The 21,055-nt window shown below is 46.0% G+C and overlaps 2 protein-coding genes across 3 annotated transcripts; one reads left to right on the forward strand and one right to left on the reverse strand.

Annotated features, from left to right (window-relative positions):
• Positions 1–61: 61 nt before the first annotated feature.
• Positions 62–13,847, forward strand: LOC133370978 (trypsin-like). Of its 2 annotated transcripts, XM_061597990.1 has the most exons (5): positions 62–205; positions 8,449–8,605; positions 10,393–10,646; positions 12,434–12,570; positions 13,646–13,847. In XM_061597990.1, exons 1-5 carry the CDS (start codon positions 112–114, stop codon positions 13,820–13,822), a joined length of 819 nt encoding a protein of 272 aa, XP_061453974.1. In that variant the 5' UTR covers positions 62–111; the 3' UTR covers positions 13,823–13,847. The 2 variants fall into 2 exon arrangements, with proteins under 2 accessions (XP_061453974.1, XP_061453975.1); XM_061597991.1 differs by lacking the exons at positions 62–205; positions 8,449–8,605 and adding an exon at positions 6,955–7,081.
• A 2,066-nt stretch (positions 13,848–15,913) lies between these two features.
• On the reverse strand, positions 15,914–20,801 carry CTU1 (cytosolic thiouridylase subunit 1). Its single transcript, XM_061597988.1, has 2 exons — positions 19,948–20,801; positions 15,914–17,074 (listed from the first exon to the last, which is right to left on the reverse strand). Exons 1-2 carry the CDS (start codon positions 20,447–20,449, stop codon positions 16,518–16,520), a joined length of 1,059 nt encoding a protein of 352 aa, XP_061453972.1. The 5' UTR covers positions 20,450–20,801; the 3' UTR covers positions 15,914–16,517.
• Positions 20,802–21,055: the final 254 nt, after the last annotated feature.

Here is a 21,055-nt window from a genome sequence, read left to right on the forward strand (position 1 = left end):
CCCTGCCCCTCCTACTCGGCCCCGCCCCCTTTCGGCTCCTGCGCATGCTGTCGTCCGTTAGGAAACCCGCGAAGGACGGGCGCCTATTGGGCGTTCGGCTCTCTCAGAGCTATGACGCAAATAGATCGCGCCGGTGGAGTTTGGTTTTTTTCTCCGCTTCCTATCGTTGGCCAATGGAGCGGCGGGGCGGAGCTACTTTTTAGAGGTAATTGTGGAAGGGAAGCTTTTGGTGTGGTGCTGCAGCAAGAAGGTCTAATGCGATCCTCAGATTTCACAGTATTTTGGAGGATCTTCTGTTTATTCGTTTGTTATAGGGTTAGTACTGGTTTTCCCTGCTAGTTAGATTTCTTTATTTTAAAAAAAATGTTTTTATTAAAAAGAGTTTCATGTATTCGTTTTCTTATAAAATTATATGAAAAAGTTTTTCTTTCCAATTAAAAAAAAGAGCTTTTAAAAATGAAGTAAATCACAGCTTTCAGTCATTGCTCTTTTATCCCTGCTAGTGTTAACTATTTTAGATTTTTGTTTCATATTATTTTTTCAAAGTTTATGTTACCCTTCAGGATAGTTAGACACCATCTCATAATCCAAGAGTAATTAGCTGATGGGCAGTATAGAAATGTAGCAAATAAATGTCTTCACAAGATATTGTGTAGGATAGGTGCCCAAAGAAGCCTCGGCTGACATAGTGATTTGACCTTTATATGTTTCAATAAATAAAAGGAGTGATACTAGGGCTTCAGTACAAGCCTTTTAAGGGCAACGGTTAAGGAGATGTATTTGCAATACTGCTACGGATAGTTTATATAATACAACATTAACATTTGAAGCACTGGAAAAATAATGGGTCAAGCAATCCTATATATTATGCCAGGTCTGAAGATACATCAGTCGAAAGAACAGCCACCATGTCCAATGTGTGCTTAGCCTGAGAGGGAAGGAGAATGACACAAAAGTAGCAAATATAAAACAGCGCAAAAAAAGTATGTGCCCCTGGAAATACGACCATAATCCACCAATCAGCAACTGTGCCGGCAACAATGCCTACATGCCACCCACACATAGAGGCAGCCAATAAACTCACAGATGATGGAGACATACCTGTGCATTAGAAGATGCTGCCACAGTGTCCCAACTTCAGCAGCCCCAGTGGCACAGCCAACAATGACTTTCCTTTCTTCCACACAAGCTCTAGAACTGCAGCATTGACAGGCAGTGGAGGCTAGTCCGTTAGGGCGAATGGAGCACTGCTCCCCCCAGTCTCAGACTACCCACAGCCAGCCCCCACCTGTCTGCCTTCTTTCTTACAACCAGTCCTGGTGGTCAGCTCTCTCCTCCTTACTCTCAGGCTGTGTACACACCATTCTTTTAAAGCACATACAGAACACACACACACCGAATCCCGTAACTATAGTATAACCCTCACAGAGCTACAACTCTCAACACTCTTAACAAACTACAGTTTCCAGGATTCTTGTGGGGAGAGGAATATGCTTTGAATGTGCTTTAAAGGTATGGTGTGGGTACACATCCTTAGACTTGCCCCTGGTAGAACTCAGCAAGATGGGGACAAAATTAGAATTAGTTGGCTCTGCCTATCATTGGCTTTGGTTGTTTGTGCCTGTCATTGGCTCTGGCTCCACCTACTGTTGGTCTCCCTGCCTTCCACTCTGCCAATCCCAATGGGCACCAGCCACCACTATTGACAGAGACATGGCCATAGATTGAAGGAGGGCAGGATAGAGAGGCAAGCTCTGGTGCTGGAAGAAGTTTATTAAAAGCTCAACGCGTTTCGGAACTGGTCCTTCGTCAGGAGCTGTGAGGATCTGTTTATCTTTCCTTTGTCAGGCAATGCACATTCTCTAAAACAGGCCCACACTGCATACCAAGGGCCTGTTTTAGAAAATGTGCATTGCCTGACAAAGGAAAGATAAACAGAACCTCGCAGCTCCTGACGAAGGACCAGTTCCGAAACGCGTTGAGCTTTTAATAAACTTCTTCCAGCACCAGAGCTTGCCTCTCTATCCTGCCCTTTGTTTGGTGCTGTTCCCTTTTGTTTCTGCCATAGATTGAAGGAGAACAGGATCCTTTGCTTGCTGCAAAAAATCCGATCAGGTGGGGAAGCGGATTTGTTGGGCGAGAGCACCAAACCAACTTTAATTGGGAATTGCAGGTGAGGAGAGTTCCGTTGCACTCAGGTCCTGCTTGCAGCCTTCCCATGAGCACCTGGTTAGCCATTTTGAGACCACAGTGCTGGCCTATGTGGACCTTTGGCCTGATCCAGTGGAGCTCTTATACATTCTATCTGTGCAAGCGGAAATTGCCGGTATGAATTCCATTAACTATGGAATTCACTCCCACGGGAGGCAGTGATGGCCACCAACTTGGATGGCTTTAAAAGAGATTTAAATTCAGGGAGGATGAAACTAACATTGGCTATGCTATGCTTCCACTCTCTGAGGCAGTATGCCTTTGAATGCCATTCGCTGTAGTGGAGAATTGTTATATATCCACACATATAAACATAGCTATTAGAAGGTATATGTTTATGAAATATAAGAAAATCACAAGGAACTAAGCAGAAGGCCCACAGGCCTTTGAGACCCTTAAAATCCAGCCTCACAGAAAGGAAAGTGATGTTCAGCGTGAACTTCTCAGCTCATGAAATGAAGCAATCAGGCCTGTGTGTATGATTAACATTTGACTAATGAGTATATTGTTTATGAGCAAGCACACATGTAGTGAGAATGTAACAAGTGCTGGATGTGCTGGTCAGATCTTCCAACGATAAAGAGGAAAGGTTTTAGTTAATATTATGGGGAATTCATATATTCCTATTCTTATATGTTTCTTATATAGATATAGATATATGTTAAGAAATATATTATAAAAGCTGTAGGAACCAAGGAGAATCATAAAGAAGCAACAAGTATGTTTGCCTTGAACTTTGAACAACCCTGACTTGAGCAGTTACAGGTCCACGTATGATTAATAAATGGACTGGGTAGGCCTGGCCGATCAGGAACAATGGAATACGCTATGTGCTAGATATGCATGGCAGACCAATTAGAATAGTGCAATGTTAAGGTTGATAGTAACTGGTCTCAAATGGCCCAAAAAACCATCAGTAAGGTGGGACAGCAGAATACTAGTAACATCGGTCAAGGAGACAGGGGTATATTGGAAATATTAGTCAAGGGGACAGACTGACATCAGTCAAGAAGACAGTAGATCGATGGAATAGGAGATGTTTGCCAATTATGAATATACATGTGCTCGTTTTAATAATGGTATGATTAGTTTAGAAATACTGCAGAAAGGTGTAACGTTTATGTAATGTTTAGAGGATATTGTATGATTGGTTTAAGAATGTCACATGCTGCACTTAGTACTGTATAAAAGAGCCATGCAGACAGTGCCTCATTGCAGTCCTCACCAGGCACTCTGGGAGGCTGACCCTGTGTATGCTTGTAAAGAATAAAGGCCTACCTTTTTGCTTCAAGCCTGTGTCTTCAAACTTCTTCAAGGACCTCCAGTCCTAGATCCCAAAATTCCCTGTCAGCTGGGAATCACAAGTGGAGAGGATGGTATTGTGCTTGGGCCCTGCTTGCGGTCTTCCCAGAGGTATATGGCTGGCTAGCATGAAAACAGGATGCTGGACTAGATGGGCCAATAGCCTGATTCAGCAGGCTCTTATTATTTATTTATTTATTTATTAATTACATTTATACCCCACCTTTCTTTTCATCATAGAAACCCAAGGCAGCTTACATATGGTTCCCAGGTGATCTCCCATCCAGGCACTGACCAGAGCTAACTCCGCTTAGCTTCAGCAGGGTGCTGGCCTCATGTGCCCTGCAGACTAGCAATAGCATAGAAGCAATCTTTCTCTCCCCCAGCAAAACGCCCACTCCATTCTTCAAAACTAGCATTATTGCAAGTACTGGGGAGAAAATGCATTATGCAAATTCAAAGATAAAGAAAAAGTCTTAGGGTGGTAAACAGAGGGTCCAATTCATTTCTCTGTCAATTATTCACTGTAAGTTACAGTCGTGGGAATAAAATGATACATCCCCTGTCCTTGTCATCTCATTATCATGGAGCAAGTCCTGGACATGGTGCTACTTTTGGCCTCTGCAGGTAAGAGGGTTATTGCTTACACAGGTGCAAGTATGTGTGCTTGTGGGCAGTGAGCTAACCATTCATATGCCACTCATATATGGGTAATACATAAGGTGTTTGATTTTCCGTTGCAACATACGCTGTGCGACCCATTGCCATACCATCAGGATAATATGTTCATTTAAATCGGCAGGGCACAATGACTTTCTAAAAAAAAATATTTGCTTTTATTTGAATATCAGGTTTAGGGGAAGTAATCACTTGTGACTATATTTTATGTTTTTAATTTGGTGAATGTAACACTTTCCAAAGTGCTCTAAGATCTCTTTTGGCCAAGTCAAGATGCTGAGATGCTGATTCACACATATATATGTATATCTTTCAGTGCATCTCTTGGGGGTGGCCCGTAGACATCTCCCTTCCCCCAAAGGGCACAAATCTGCATAAAATGTGCATGTGCTGATTTATATGTACAGATGCAAATATTTAAGTAAACAGTGTAATTTAAATAGGAATACAAGAAATCCCACCATAAGTAAGGTTTTGACCAGGTGATCTGTATGCCTGCTTAGTTTGCTGTCCAGATGATGTTATTGGCCACTACTTTCCTTTCTTGTGGTTCATTTCCTTGAAACTACATTTGGACATACAGCCCTTCAAATAGGAACATCTTCAAATAGAGAGCTGTCCTCTGACAGCCCTCTATATAGAGGATTATGCTCTGTAGAGTAGGACCCATTGCCACCTAACCTCTGGATGTCTTAGGAAGGCACTGAAGGCATGAACTGCCTCCATTGAAATGCATTGCATTGAAAGTGACGCAAGGTCTGCCTGTGATGTCTGAATAATGATGATCTATTTCATGCAGGCAAATCATCCCTTAATGCTACAGTCACTAAGTGGTAAGATGCATTATGAACTCACACAGATGGATTTAGGTTCTTTCTTTGTTGAGCCTCCCAAGCAAAGGTGTTCCAAAACTGGAGACTGCCTCTCTACAAATCTTTGCAAGGGTACAAACTCTCGGTTACAAACTTAGGAAATCAGGAAAGGAAGAAAGTGATCAGGAAGGAATCTATAAGTTATGCAGGGCACAAGTACTTTGTTGTAAACCAACTGAGGCAGAGTAGTATAGCGGTTAGAGTGGAACACTAGGACCAGGAAGACTTTGCTTACCTCTCAAATCCTTGCTTACCATGAAGCCCACTGGATGATCTTGAGCCACTCATTCTTAGCCTAACCCACCTACAAGGGTTGTTGTGAACAGGATAGAATAGAGTGATGATTATTGCATTAGTCCGTAGATGGTAGCAGAAGGGTTGTCATGGCGATGAAATGGGGTAAACCCCACCATGTATGCTGTCCAGAGCACCTTGGAGGAAGAGTGACTATAAATGTGAAGGGGGAAATCCAGCACCTTGAAATGCGACCAACCCCTAAGGCTCAGGCTCAGAACAGCCTTCAAAAGGGGTGGTGGTGGTTCTGACATAGATCATGGAACAATAGCAGTATAATTCCCTGTCAGTCATTTTTTTTCTTTTTAAATTCATTTCCCTCTGAACCTACTCTGCATTACCACTACCACCCCCATCTGAGTATATTTATATACTTGCTAGTTTAGGGGTACACTTCATGCATCTGATGAAGTGGCCTGTGGCCCAGATGCCATAATGAATTTGTCTTTAAGGGGTCACAAGTCTCATTGCTGTTTTTGCTGCCACAGAGGGGCCACAAACCTCATGCATAAAATGGAAACAAACACTATGCTGGGGGAGAAAATCATTGTATACCTTCTTAACTCTGATCAGAATATTTTACCAATAAGAGGAGGGAAGAAAAATGAGCAAGCTAATATCATTGAGGAAACGCGTCCGAACATTCGGGATGCATAGAGGAAATCAGGCTCTATGTTTAGTTTCAGCCAGGCTTGCCAAATGCCTGGCATGTAAATGGTGTTGTGCCCCGAGGCAGAGCACAGCATGTTAAGGAACCTTCAGTTTTTCAAGCTTTGGACAACTCTGTTCTCATAAAACAGGACGTTCACACCCACATCTCCGCCTTGAACTTTCCCCTAGGCATGAAATAAAACTTTTCACCTGCTGTTCTGGAAAACCATTTCTCCTTACAACCACTCTTGTGGCTATAGTCCCGAGCTAGCCCTAGGCATTTTGCTGCCAAGGGCTGTAAGGCTATAGCTGTAGCTCAGTGGCAGAGCATCTGCTTTGCATGCAGAAGGTCCCAGGCTCAATCCCCGGCATCTCCAGATAAGACTGGGAATGTTCCCTATCCGAAACCCAGTAGAGTTTGGACAGTCCTGAGCTAGATGGGCCAATGGCCTGACTTGTAAAAGGCAGCTTCCAGTGTTCCTAAACCAGCCAGATTGGCAGTTGAATATTACTTCAACACTGGCAACAGGACGCCCTCTCCCATGGCATTTGAAGTCAGCAGGCTGTGTAGGGAGCACCATGCAAACCAGGTGTGGCACACACAGCTCTGTGCCCCCCCAATACCTCACCACTACTGCTGCCCCCCCCCCAGCTTTAGCCACCTAAGGTGGCTGCCTCCCTCAGCCTCATTATGGGGCTGGCCCTCCTGCAATGCCAAAACATTGCTTGGATACAGAAGGAAGTTCACAGGTGTCACGATGAGGGCATGTCAACAGCAGGTCTGGGCTTGCTTCCATGCTCAAGTCCTTGGGCGCTGTTGAGGCATTGCTCTTCCACAATCATCCAGAAGTAGATTTAAAAAGTGATTCTAGGCAGCATGGAATGTAGCACCTTCTTCTGTTAGTCCCTCCCTGCATGCTTCGATCATCATCAGAGGCCACTGGTCCAGATCCCTTGACCTAGTACTGCATGCCCAGCAGTAACCAGGGCTCAAGACCTTTCCTGCAGAGGCTCCTATCCTGTGGAATGCCTTGCCAGGAGAACTGCATCAAGGACCATCACTGGTTCAGGCGGTGGGTGAAAATGGGGCTTTTTAAAAAGCCCTTGACTGATCCCCCCCCGGTTTATTTCTCATGCTTTAGTTCTTAGGCTTTAAAAAAATGTTATTGCGGTTTGGGTTTTTAGGTTAATATTTGGTTTTTGAGCTGGGTTAAAATAGGGGTCGGTATATATATTCTGAAATTGTTGTGATGTTGAATTTGTTAGCCACCTTGAGTTTCTTTTGAAAATGAGGTGGGGCATATGTGTTTAGAATAAATAAATATGATCCCACAGTGCTGAAACTCAAAGCAGTTCTCTTACTGGTTTGGGAAGTGCAGATTATTAAAATGGAAACCAAACATGTTTCTTTCCCATTCCTATGAGAGATGGGGCCTTCTCAACAATGACTCCATGGCTATGGAACTATCTTCAACCTCCACTGACGGAGGCAGTAAGCCTCTGAATGCCAGTTGCCGATAATGCTGATAATCGTAAGTGGAGAGACTGCTGCTGCAATCAAGTACTGTTTGTGGACTTCCCATAGGCGTCTGGTTGGCCACTGTGAGAACAGGATGCTTGACTAGATGGGTCATTCACCTGACCCAGCATGGCTGTTATTAGGTCCATATGTTCCAGACGTGGGGAACATTTGGCCCTTCATATGTTGCTGAACTACAGCTCCTATCCTCCCTGGCCATCGGCCATGCTTGCTGGGGCTGATGAGAGTTGTAGTCCAGTAATGTCTGGAGGGCCAAGGTTCCCCAGCCCGGTTATGTTCCATGTAGAGAGGCAGTGTATCCCTGAACGGCAGATGCTGAGAACAAGCAGCATGTCCTTCCTGCTTCTTGGCTTCCAACAGGTGTCTGGCTGGTGACTATCAGACAGAGGATGCTGGAATAGATGTGGCTTTCCTTGTTTTATGCAAAGTCCCAGGCATCTCCCATTCAAAGGTTCAGGCAGCAGGCAATGGGAAAGGGCATCTCCCTGAGACCCGGGAGAGCTGTTCCCAGTCAGAGTAAACAATATTGGGGTAGGTGCACAGTCTAACATGGTATAAGGCAGCTTCCTATGAAGCCCTTGGGCAACACGTACATCTAAGAACATAAGGAGACCCCTGCTGGGTCAGACCAAAGACCCATTTACTAATCCAGCATTCATTCTGTTCTCACAGTGGTGAACCAGAGGTCTGTGGGAAGCTGACAAACAGTACTTAGCGGAATCATGCTCCTCTGTGCTGATGCTGGAAGTAGTATAGCCATCATGACAAGTAGCCATTGATAACCTTCTCCTTCATGCATTTGTCTGATCCTCTTTTAAACCCATCCATCTAATGACACATCCTATCATTTGAAGCCTGCTATGTCCACCAATGTGTGATATGATGGTGTTTGTGTCACAGTGTCAGCGCAGACTGGTGAGCGCATCATCGGGGGATCCGAGTGTTGGCCACACTCCCAGCCCTGGCAAGTCTTCATTTTTGATAATCGACTAACTCGGTGTGGTGGAGCCTTGATCCATGAGCAGTGGGTGGTTACAGCCGGACACTGTCTAGGAAGGCAAGTTTGTGGGCTCACAGGGAGAAAGGCATGGATGAGAGGGAGGGTCATCTGGGCCACAAGCCCTAGTCAAGCACAAAACTGAGGGTAAGAATAGCTATCTTGAGGTGACAGCCAAGCCACATCCTGTTGATAGAACAAATATGGTACAGTCCTTTCTGGATTGTAGTGTGGCAGACCATAGTGGAGAGGATTGTGTATTGAATGCTTCTCCATGTTTTGTTTTGTTTTTAAACTAACATGTGCAGATGACTACCCTGGCCGAAGGAAATAAAACACTGACAAGCTAGCTTTCTAGAAGTTGAAAATGTTTGGTATGGCAGAGTTCTCAGATGTATGGTTTCCTCACTTGGAACCCTTCCAGACATCCTTTTTATTGTGCATTCATGATTATTTGTGCCCATGATGCTATTGGGACAGTCACATGCAATCCTGCTTTCAATACTGTTTGAGCCTGCCGAAGTTTTGGGGTGGCCAATGTCTATCTTGCAACTTCTTGCTGAAATCCTGTACCCTTTTATACCACAAAAATTCTGGAGTGTTTTTTGGTCCCACTTTTGTTGCACTATAGCTCCTCCAGAAAGCAATAATAACGTAGTAGCATTGCAGAACATACTAAAGCAGAATAAAACCACCCCTAATGCACTATTATTTTGTCAAAAATAAGTTGCAGAATACTTCTGCGATAAAGCAACCAGTCTGGAGGGACCCTTGAAGGTTGAATTTCCAGTGGGATAGCTATGGTGATCTGTTGCAGCACAAATGACAAATAGTCATGTGGCACCTTAAGAGACTAAGGCTGCAATCCAATACACACTTACCAGGGAGTAAGTCCCATTGAACCCAATGGGCTTGCTTCGAAATAGACATGTATTGGATTGCAGCCTAAGAGAATGATTGTGGTATACAATTTGGGGGGGATTATAGTCCATCAGATGTATGAAGTGTTGCCTTGAGTTACAAGTATGTATATTCACACGGCTGGGGATTATAAATAGTGAGACCAGAAGGAAAGGAAATGCAGAAAGTACAGCTGATGATAATTTCATGATTAACAGTGGCTAGTCACGCAGAACCAGTTGTTGATCACTAAGATAGATGGATCTGTCAGATTTGGTTTCTCATTTTTTCAGTCTTAAATTAAGTTCTCCACAATTCTGCATCAGTTTGCAATTTTCCTTTAGTTTTAAAAAGCTCTCATAAAAATTCATCAGTATCTTAGTGCAAATTTATCCTAATGTACAATTTTGCAAGCAGTTATCCCTCATAATATCCATTTATACATGTTATTTTCATGAATTTATGCATTTGTATGCTCACCTGCTGCTAATATACACATTTCTGTACACATTATTTCAACAAAGAACTCTATCACAAAATCCAAAGAAGTGTACATTCTGAAGGATGACTATGTTTCAGTTTGCATATTGTTTCAAAATGTGAGAATTAGGTAGGTTCTTATTAACATCTGAATCAAACTGAATGTATCCTCCATCCTGACTGATAACACAGACATCCTTTGAATGGTAGGTCAATTAACACATGTAGCATGGTAATACTACAAAATCCTGCTAGTGAGCTTCCCACAGGCATCTCGTTGGCCACTGTAGACTAGATGGGTCTTTGGCCATCTTTGGATGCTGGACTAGATGGATTCTTAAGACAAAAAACTCCCAAAACCTTTCTCCCAGCTCAATTCACAAGCGATAGCATTGAAGTGGTTCGGTCTAGGAAGGGCTGTACCATAGTTCTGAACATCTGTGTTCTGGCTATTGTCTATCTTATAGAAATCTCGCAATCCATCTTGGGGAACATGATCTGCGCAAGCAAGACGATGGGGAACAGAATACCAAGGCGGTCCAGCTCATCCGCCACCCTGAGTTCGAGCCAACATCACTGAAAAATGATATCATGCTTCTGCAGCTGGATCCCCCTGCCATCCTGGGGGATACAGCTAAGACCATTCCTCTGACTAAAGACTGTGCACCCACTGGGACAAAGTGTGTGGTATCTGGCTGGGGCGCTACTACTTTCCCCACAGGTAAGAGGAAAAGCCAGGAGTTCTTGAGTCATACAAGGGAATGGCTTGAGACAGAAACCAGAGGGTGGTATTCCATACTAGTCCTACTCAGAATAGACCTACAGACAGTGGAGAGTGGTGGCTCGATGTCAGTGGGGCAGTGGAATCCACTCTGGGTTTTTTCAGGAGCTGTTCAGAGTGCTGAAACCTATTAAGTGTCTGCAACATGGACAGCTCTGGGGAAAACGCAGAGTGGATCCCACTGCCCCACCGACATGGAATCACCAGCCTCTACTGCCTACTGAAGATAATAGCCATGACTGACTTTGTAAACTGTTTAGAGATTTTTTTTACAATTAAGAGGTATATGAATTTTATTAAACAAAATAACTTAGGTTAATTCATTTCAATGGGTCTACTCTTAGTAGGACTTAGTGGAATACAATGCATTCCTAAAATGCTCATCCAACAACACAGTTAGAAGGACAAGTCCTACCCAACTCCATTGAAAGATGAGTATCGCTTAACTAGCCAAGGCTTGGGTAAATAAAAACATCTCATCATGGAACCTTAAAATTGACAATGATGATGCCAGGTGCATTTCATTTGGGACAATATTCTATGAATGGGGCGGGGGGGCAACCACTAAAAAGTCTTCTTTACATTCTAGGAGATTCTTGTAGTGGCAGTCATGTCTCCTGGATTATGGCTCAGTGGTTTAGAGCAAAAGTGGGGAACCTGTGGCCCTCCAGATGTTGCTGGACTTCATCTCTCAACATTACAGATCATTGGCTGGGCTGGTGGCAGGTGGTGTCCACCACACATATACCCTACACCTAGTTTAGAGGCCGAGCATCCTTGCAAGATTTATTTCTTTGGGTTTGGACCGTCATTATTCCTGCCAATAGCGGCTGATGGCTCCATGTCAGTGGGGCAGCGGAATCCTCTCTGGGGTTTAGTCCATTGCCTTACGGACATGGAACCATCAGCTGCCACTGATTCCTTCTGAATGGAAAGCAGGAACCGATCCCTGGAAAGTCTTGGGAAGGGCCACAACTTGGTTGTACTGAGTGGTTCTCAAACTGCTTCCCCCACAGACCCACTTGAAAATTCCTGAGGGTCTTGGTAGAGCACTTCACAATTTTTCTGCCTGTGGTAGCAATTGTGACGATGCTGTATGGTTTTTAATTGAACGTTTATTCCTTCTTTTATTTCCTATATATCGTATTTAATTGTACTACAATTTATAATATAAGAAACAAAAGAACACAAATTCAATTTAAAATCAATGTGGATATTTAATGTGACAGGCGTGCTGTCTCCCATCTTAAGCTACAAATCACAGACGCACTGCAGATCACCTGAATGAAGCACGCGGACCACAGTTTGGGAACCTTTGGTACAGAGCATATACTTTACCTGCAGAAAGTTTCCCAAGGTCCAGTCTCCAACATCTTGTGTTGAAAGGATCTTGGGTAGTAGGGTTAAGAAAGTAGATGCAAGCACTGGTGTGAATTAGACTTGACAGAATAGATGGATTATTGGCCTGAGTCAATATAAGGCCAGCTGCCTTTGTTTATATTATGTTTCCAGGTGCGGGTTGGGGAATTAGAATCACAGAATAGTAGAGTTGGAAGGGGCCTATAAGGCCATCGAGTCCAACTCCCTGCTCAGTGCATCTCCTCAACACAATGCATCTCAATTACATCTTCTAACATTTGTGAGGAGGGAACTTGAAGCAAAAACAGCTAAGTAACAAGTCCCAAACAGCCTGCGTCACCTACTGACCCGAGCATTAATTCTTGCAGTAAATTATGCCTACGTCCTGCAATGTTTGGATTCAACCATCCTGTCAAAAGACATATGCAAGTCTACATATGGAACCTACTTTTCAGACCACCAGATTTGTGCAGGACTAATGGAAGAAGGCAAAGACTCATGCCAGGTGAGCAATAAATGCTTGGTGACTCTGGATTAGTGGTGCAGTCCCACTTTCCTGAGGCTGCAATCCTAACCACATCTACTCAGAAGTAAGTCCTATTGAATTTAGTGGAGCATAGTCCTAGGTAACTGAGGTTAGGATTGCAGTCTACTCAATCTGATTCAGTTCGCATTCTATCTAATTTGCACTTTCCAAAACAGTATGCGAACTGAAACACATCCATCCTTCACAATTCTCACTTCTCTGAATTTTGCAATGCAGTTCTCCAGCCACGTACAAAAGGATGCATATACTGTGGTAAAGCATGCATGAAAATATATATTTATTAGTGAAAATAACAGACAAAATGTATTATATTAGAGGGAACTGCTTTGCAAAAATGTGTATTAAAGCCGCATACAAAAATGTGCATATTAGGAGGAATTCACATTAAATGCTGGTGAATTTTCATGAGGACTTTAAAATGAATCGCAAACTGATGTGAAAATGTGGAGAACTGAACTGAAAGACTGGAAAATGAGAGAAAATGGAATTGACAGATTCATCCATTCTTACTTCTGAGGAGACATGACTAGACTTATAGGATGCCTATAATGTTAGGGAAGGGTAGATTTTAAGACTACAAGGCCTTTATTTTATTTTACTTTTTAAATTAAATCCCAAAATCCACCAACTGGAGCAAAAACCATAATTAGAATTAAAGAATGTTGAGCCCAGGGAATTGTTTAAAGAAATTCTTGCCATCTATTTCAGATCATCCAGAGATATACCAGTAGATCCCAGTCTACCTTCTGCCCACTCCCAATCTATATCATACCCATTCCCCCAAAATGAGGAAAGGCGCAAAACATAAGATGGTATTAAATGGGGGGGGGCAAGGACACTGAGGTACCCAAAGAAGCAAGAAATCACCAAAGGAGGTATAAATCTTTTCTTCTGTCCTGTGGAAAACCAGGCTTGTTTCAGACATTCCCTATTTCTATACCTTTTAGATTCAATATTCACCTAGAAAAATATCACCCCACCAAAGGGTTCTCCTGCTCTAGAATCTAACCCCTTTGCTGTGTTGAATCTGTAGGGTGATTCTGGGAGCCCCTTGGTTTGCAATGGGACACTTCATGGTTTGGTGTCGTGGGGAGCGGAGAAGTGTGCATCCAAGAAAAGCCCTGCCATCTACACAGAGATATGCAAATTCAGGAAGTGGATTGACGATACCATGGCTGCAAATAACAAAAACAGCACCAGTAAGGGCTGATGTCACTCAATAAATGGAGATAATGAATGCATACTTGCCTTTGCTTCTGTCTGGGTTTCACACACACACACTCGGAGAGAGGGAGGGGGAGAGGGAGGGAGAGGGGGAGAGGGAGGAGCACCTATAAACGGACGACTGCCGATAATCAGCACAGGTTGATTGCAGTTGTCAAGCAGCGAGAACCCAACATTTGATCACAACAAGAGCCCTGATGGATCAGGCCAGTGGCCCAGCTAGGGCAGCACCCTGTTCTCACAGAGGCCAATCAGATGCTTATGGGAAGTCCATCAGCAGGCCCAGAGTGCAACAGCACTCTCCAAATTTGTGATTTCTAGCAGCTGATATTCAGAGGCATACTGCCTCCAAGAGTGGAGGGAGGGCATAGGTCCCATCTGCACTATACATTTAAAGCAGCAGCATGCCATTTTAAACAGTCACGCCTTTCCTCAAAGAATCCTGGGAGCTGCCGTTTGTTCAGAGTACTAGGAGAACACTATTCCCCTCACAGAGTTACAATTCCCAGAATTCCCTGGGAACAGCAATCGTCGTTAAAGCACTCTGGAAATTGTAGCTCTGTGCAAAGCTGCCCCTTGTGGTGAGCCACCAGAATTGCAGCTTGGCATACCTCCGACCTAGACAACAAAGCAGAGATGAGGAAACTGGCCCTCCAGATGTTGCCAGACTCCAACTCTCATGAGCCCCAGCCAGTATGGGCCAGGGATGATGGAAGTTGTAGTTCAATAGTGTCTGAAGGGCCCAAGTCCCCCACCCTCTGCTGTACACAGACGAAGGACTACAAAGCATGGGTGGCCCGAAAGCAGACCCTGGCTGACTAGTAGACCACTGGCCAGTTTCTAGTGGGTCCACTTGGCAGCTGCTCATTTCTGGGATTTTTTTTTTGCCAATTTTTTTTAGCTGATTCAGCTAAGCCAGAGCGTATAGTCACTTGACACAGATTAGTTGCTCCTTAACAGTTAAAGAAACCTATACTTTGTTTCTTTTTTTGTAAATGTAATATGTGTTTGAAGCATTTACGCCCTGCTCTTCAGCTAAAAAGGCTCTCAGAGCTGCTTACAGATCAATTTAAAAGAGGGAAAAAAGACAGTGCCTATTCGACTGGGGATGGGGAACCTGTGACTCTCCAGATGTTGTTGGACTCCATCTGCCTCAGCCGGCATGGCCAACGGTCAGGGATGATGGAAACTGTAGCCCAACAACATCTGGAGAGCCACGGTTTCTCCATCCCTGCCTTGGGCTTACCATCTAAAAGTCATCACCCAAAATGAAAAAAGGGATGAGGAGGGAAGAAGAAAAAAGAGCAAACTCAGACATCGGTTCTTAAAGCTACAGTTCCTATTGTAACCAGCTGGGGTGGAAACAGTTTAGGTTGCCTGATGTAACGGCTGCTACTAGGCGAAAGGAAGAGCCGGAGGTAGCTGGTCTCTTCGCAGAACCAATGGAATAGCCCTGCTTCCCTTCTCTCCCCCTGCTGCAACCTGATGGCATTTAAAACACAGAATTGGTTGACCATGGGGGATTCTGGTAAAAAAAAAAAGATAACGCAAGAGTGAACACAGCCCGCCCAGCACAGAGGATCCAAATGACCATGTAGGAGTAAGATACAGGACTTGGCAGGGCATGGCAGTACCAAGGGTCCACGTTGATAAGAGTTTTGGCCCTCTTATTATTGGATATTTCTATCAAGCAGATATAAATCTGTACCTCTGCTAAAACCTGGATTGGCTGGAACAACTATCATGATACACTACGAAAAGACCCATCCATCTTCTCTCAAGGGGCCAAAGCCTCATAAACAAGGGAATGAAGGGAGGTGCAACGGGAAGGAGCCATGGCTAAGAGGTACAGCACGTGCTTTGTATGTATAAGGTCCAGGGTTCAACCCCTGCCACCTCCAGCTCAAAGAATCAAATACCAGCTGATGGGCATGACCTCTGCAAGAGAGCCTGGAAATCTGCTACCAGTTAGAATACTGGGCTGGATAGACAATGCCAGCTAGCTAAGGCTACTTCCTGTGTCCCCCAATTCCAATTTTCAGGTTTGGAAGGAAGAGAATGAAAGACGAATGCTGGATGATGGTCAAAACTCAAGTGTAATATGCTTTAAAATATATTTTAAGAGACAAAAAAGCTCCCAGCTACTCCCCATCAATAAGGGAAAGGCTATTCCCTCGCCGGAAAACAGCCCTAACACAAGGGAGATGCTTGTGCCTGTTGTATCTGTATGCACGCTCACCAGTATGCAGCCCCCACTGCATAAAGCAGCCTTCCCCAACCTGGTGCCCTCCGCATGCTTTCAGACTCCATCATCCCTGATCACGGCCCATGCTGACTGGGGCTGATGGGAGTTGGAGTCCAAAACATCCAGAGGGCACCAAGTTGAGGAAGGGTGGTGTAGAGCTTACTGTACTTTCCCTTTCATTGTCAAACAGCAACATCTGCACCAGGGATAGACAGCCTGTGGTCCTCCAGATGTTGTTTGTCTCTAGCAAGCGGCAAGTTGAACTCCCATCAGCCCCAGCCAGCGTGGCCAATGGTCAGGGATAATGGATGTTGTAATCCAGACGCATCTGGAGGGCTACGCCTCCCCCACCTCCAAACTCCACAGCTCATTGGCAGAGACATAAAACCTGTCACTTTTTACCACCTGCGAGATGGAGACATGAAAGAAGACAGGCTCAGAAGTCTATTGTCCTTGGGCCTTGGGTTGCCTGCCCAGGGCCTTCCTCTTCCCGCAAGCTGGCCTCCGCCTTCTCCCCATCCAACAAAGCCTTCTGGAGGCGGCTGGGCTTGCCAATGCCCAGCCGAGGGAGACCGCGATTGAGCCCTTCTAGTAGCACACACGCTTTACAGAGGAGCTGGCTGGAGAGGTACCCACATCGCTGGCATGTGCCCTGAGTGGGCATGCGGACGTCCTCGCGCACCGCCAGCCGCTCGCCCGAGTGCACCAGGTCGGCCACCGTGCTGGGCCGCGTGGCTTCAAGGTCTTTGAGCAGGGTGCGGGCATGGCCACGGTAGGCATTGGGTGCATACACGCACTCAGTGCTGAAGTAGTCCAAGCCCTGGAAGTAAGCGTACAGCACAATCTCCTTCTCATAGGTGTGCTTTAACGGCTTGCACCGTGGCAGCTGCCCCTCACTTCCTGTCAGTATTTCTGCACAGCGCCTAAGGCGCCCAACATCTCCCCGCAGGAAATTCATCAGCACCGTCTCAGCGACGTCATCGGCATTGTGGCCTAGGGAATAAATGAGATGGCAAAAGGATGAATCAACTGGAGAGTACACCCTTCCCAGCTTTCCTCAGTGCAGGCAGGGAATCCATTCCCTCCGTAAAAGATGAACAGAAGGCTGATCAAGATCTACCAGTTAATCTCTGGCAGATTTGCAATATTCTGATTCCCAGTTATTTAACAATGGCAACATTTAAAAAGCTTTCTTGTTTTTTTTCTTTTCTTTTCTAAATTAGGCTGCTGAAATGAAAAAAGCTTAGGGAAGTTACACTTTAAGTTGGATTCCTGCATTGCGCGGGGGTTAGGCTCGATGGCCTTATAGACCCTTTCCAATTCTACTATTCTATGCAAAACAAGGCGTGGATGTTTTTTCTTTTCTTTTAAATAATCTCCACAATCCAACAACTATAAACGTACAACACTATGTAAATAATTAGAGGTTACAATCTACCCCTACGATATATAAACACTGATTAAGAATTCCAGATGGAGCCATACTTTGTCGGTGGCTCTCTGTGATTGTCTTTTTATCATAGCAGAGTGGCATTTTTGTTCATGAATAGACTCAGTTCTGGCACTGACACCAAATTCCCTGGCTGGCTACCATCTGAGGCCCCCTGCTCCTTACGTCTAAGTGTTTGCAGGTCCGCTGCTCACAGCACAGGCCTGTAATGCACATTTGCATAAAATGTGGATATGTTAATTTACATGAATAAATCAGGAGCAGCCAGTGGGAGGGGCACTTTCGCTTACCTGGCCATCTGGCACTCCTGCGGCTTGCTGGAAGGGAGAGGAGCATCTGCACAGTGCAGACTTCCTTGCCACCTCAGCACACACACACACTGCCGAAAGCCGCTGGCCTAGGAAAAAGGCCCTACCCCTCTGGGCAAAGATGGTTTCGGGTAAATTAAAATGGCTGTGCTTTACAATGTGCCAGTGCCTTGCTGTAAGCAATGGTTTTTGGTTTTTTTTAAAAAAATAAGCATTTAAAAAAGAATCAGGAGATCCAGGGCCCAGCACAAAAGACCTGGAGCTGGACCACCTATCCTAACACCTGAGTGTATGCCTGCACACTGGAGCTGCTCTTCTGCATCAAGGATTCCGGTAAATAAATAAACCACAAATCCAATCCTGCCAGCCCCACAGTTTGCCCACACAGCTCCAACTATAAAGGACAAAGAAGGGGTCACTCCCTTAGCTCTGCCCTGTGTGTTGGGAACAAGGCCTAGCCGGGAGGGTCAGCTACAGCTGCTTGTACTCCAAGTAGCCCCTGAAAAGCAAGCAGGACGAAACTGCTGAGAAGCAGATCAACAGCTTTGGGCCTCAGTGTGGCAAACATTGACCCTTTTTTCCCCCAAGGATGTAGTTGTCTGGGGTCATAGACCCATTACTTCTTTGGCAGCAGGGTCCCAGCCAGGTCCCTATGTATGAGCCAATCAGCATGAAAGGGGAGTGTGTTAGCCATGGAGAAGAGTCCTTATTCTTTTGTTTTGATTGGAGCCAATCAGAGTGAAAGGAGGCGAGTCAGCCACTGAGAAGACTCCTCTCAGTAGCTAATACACAGCCTCGCCTTTCATGCTGATTGGCTCCTAGGGTACAGTGTGGCCTCACAAGGGAAAGGGGGCATGGCTGTGAGGGGTGTGGTGTGACTATCACGAAGGGACCCTGCACTTCTGAATTTGCCAGGACACTACTGTTTGTTTTTGCTTAGGACCCTCCACGGATATTTCCTTTGGCCCCCTTGACTCTCCCAAATTCCTTTCCACCTTCACTTTGCGTTGGCTGTGGGCTACGGCAGGATCCGGCAGGATCCTGGACTGGACGAGCCTTTGGTCTAACCCAGCAGGGCTCTTTTGTTATTCTCACAATGCAGCATGCAAAACAATGCCTCCCTGCCCACGCCCCCTAAATTTGGGACATCCTGGGCAACAAGGAGGCCTTACTCGCTTCCTTGCAAAGCAAAGTCCTCTTTCCCACCCCCCAAAAATCACGTAAAGCTTGGGGCGGGGAAGGGAAGACTGGATTTTCTCACCGTGTAAAGAAATCAGGGAAAGCAAAGGGGGTGGTCTTAAGCAGGAAATGAAGGTAGCTGTGTTATTTATCCTATTATGGGCTGTCTTTTATTATTTATACTAACAACAGAAGTCAAATAGCTGCAGCGACAACATCTAAGGCAGTGGCAGAGAATCTGTTGTGACCCTCCAAATGTTGTTGGACTCCAACTCCCATCAGCTCCTGCCAGCATATTTAACTAGCTGCCAATGATGAGAGTTGGGAGTCCAGCAACATCTAGAGAGTCACAGGTTCCCCATTCCTGCTGTGTGGGCATTTTCCATCCTCATCTCCCAAAACCCTTCATCAGTCACCACTGCCTTTTCCACGTTAATTATTATTACCCAAACTTTTATGAAGAGCTAGTCCCTGACTTTATATTTCCCCCAGAAAACAGTATAAATAAAACAACAGATAATAATAATATTTGTAACCATTATTGCGAACCTTTTTACAAGTGGAAAGTGGGGTAAAAGCACTTCCAGTAAAAAAGTTAGATAGTCTGGTGTTGGTAAGTCTCTCAAGCCCTGAACGCACTTAGGGTGCCCCCCCCGCCAGATCTTTGTTGTAGTAGTACTCTGCAGTTGCTCGGAAGCCCCGTTTATTCTTCCTTATACAGGGATGGGGAATGCACGGCCCTCCGGATGTTGTTAGACTACAAATCCCATCACCCTTGACTGCTGGTCATGTTAGCTGGGGCTGGCAGGAGTCCAACAATATCCCTTGCTTACGTAGGATGCTCTGTAGGGCTGTCGCATTCCGGCCTTTTTACAAAGGTCCTGCTCGGGATTCCTAACCAAACACCCACATTTGCCACCTTCGGCTACCTGTGGCGATCTTGTCGGCTCCGAGCAGGGCAGCGCCTCGGTCGAGCGCCTGCCGTCGAAAGACGCCGCAGAAGGTGCAGTTGTTCTTGGGGCCGATGTGGCGGGCGATGAGGTCCATGCTCCAGCCGTAGAGCTCCTGGTAGGAGACCACGTGCAGCGGCAGCCCCAGGCGGCCGCGGTTGCGGCGCACGGCGGCCAGCGAGTCGTCCCGGTAGCCGGTGATGCCCTCGTCCACGGAGAGCAGCAGCAGGCGCAAGCCGTAGCCGTGGCGCTCGTTCAGTAGCCGCAGCACGTGCGCCAGCACCGTGGAGTCCTTGCCGCCCGACGCCCCGATGGCCACCGTCTCGCCCGGCTGGAAGAGGCGCGCCGCCACGATGGTGCCGTGCACCTCCGCCTCGAAAGCCGCCACGAAGCACTCCCGGCACAGCGCCTGGCCCGTCTTGGGCCGACGGAGCGCGGCGCGGTGCGCCCCGCAGCTGGAACAGAAGGCCGGCGCCGGCATTCCGGTGAGCGACGAGACGACCTCGCTCGCTCGCTTCCTTGCAAAACGGCCCAGCCGCTGCCCTGCAAGCCCCTTTGACTCCGCCTGCTGTATTGGGCAGAAAGGGGGAAGGGCTGGAACTAATTCCCGGCATGCACCGACAGAGGGTGGCTTCCGTGATCTGTATGCGTTTCTCACAGCCCCAGCGTGATATGCAGAGCTGTAATGAAATGTATGCAGAGCTAGAATGTGATGCTACGCAGGTTGGCTTGGCAATGCGGTGTTAAGAACCTTAGAAGAGCCCTGCTGGATCAGACCAGAGAGCATATAGTCCAACAGGAAACATTCTTCCTTCTACAGTGGGCAGCCAGATAGTATACAGCAGGTGCTCTTGAAGAACAAAGAACGACTATGACATGAAACCGCCTGTTTTTTAAATTCAGTTCAAAGAGATTTCGCAGCTGATCGGCAGATCAACCCGTTTGCCCTCCAGGTGTGGCTAATGGAAGCACTGATCTGGCGACTAATGTGTTTACAGCCACAATCAAGCTGCGGGCACACCAGTCACTAATGGTTTTTCTGGTTGCTCTGCCCTGGGCTGGACACACCCTTCCCCTTCCCCAGTGC

The sequence above is a fragment of the Rhineura floridana genome, chromosome 15, assembly GCF_030035675.1.
Source record: "Rhineura floridana isolate rRhiFlo1 chromosome 15, rRhiFlo1.hap2, whole genome shotgun sequence".
Classification (NCBI taxonomy): Eukaryota; Metazoa; Chordata; class Lepidosauria; order Squamata; family Rhineuridae; genus Rhineura; species Rhineura floridana.

Bases quoted from the DNA above. Each gene is read 5' to 3' on its own strand.
- LOC133370978 (XM_061597990.1), top strand. From the start codon at position 112: ATGACGCAAATAGATCGCGCCGGTGGAGTTTGGTTTTTTTCTCCGCTT. The intron at 206-8,448 runs GTAATTGTGGAA...TTTGTGTCACAG, and splicing joins GGCGGAGCTACTTTTTAGAG to TGTCAGCGCAGACTGGTGAG. The intron at 12,571-13,645 runs GTGAGCAATAAA...TTGAATCTGTAG, and splicing joins AAGGCAAAGACTCATGCCAG to GGTGATTCTGGGAGCCCCTT.
- CTU1 (XM_061597988.1), bottom strand. From the start codon at position 20,449: ATGCCGGCGCCGGCCTTCTGTTCCAGCTGCGGGGCGCACCGCGCCGCG. The intron at 17,075-19,947 runs GTAGCCGAAGGT...TTTATTCCCTAG, and splicing joins AGCCGACAAGATCGCCACAG to GCCACAATGCCGATGACGTC.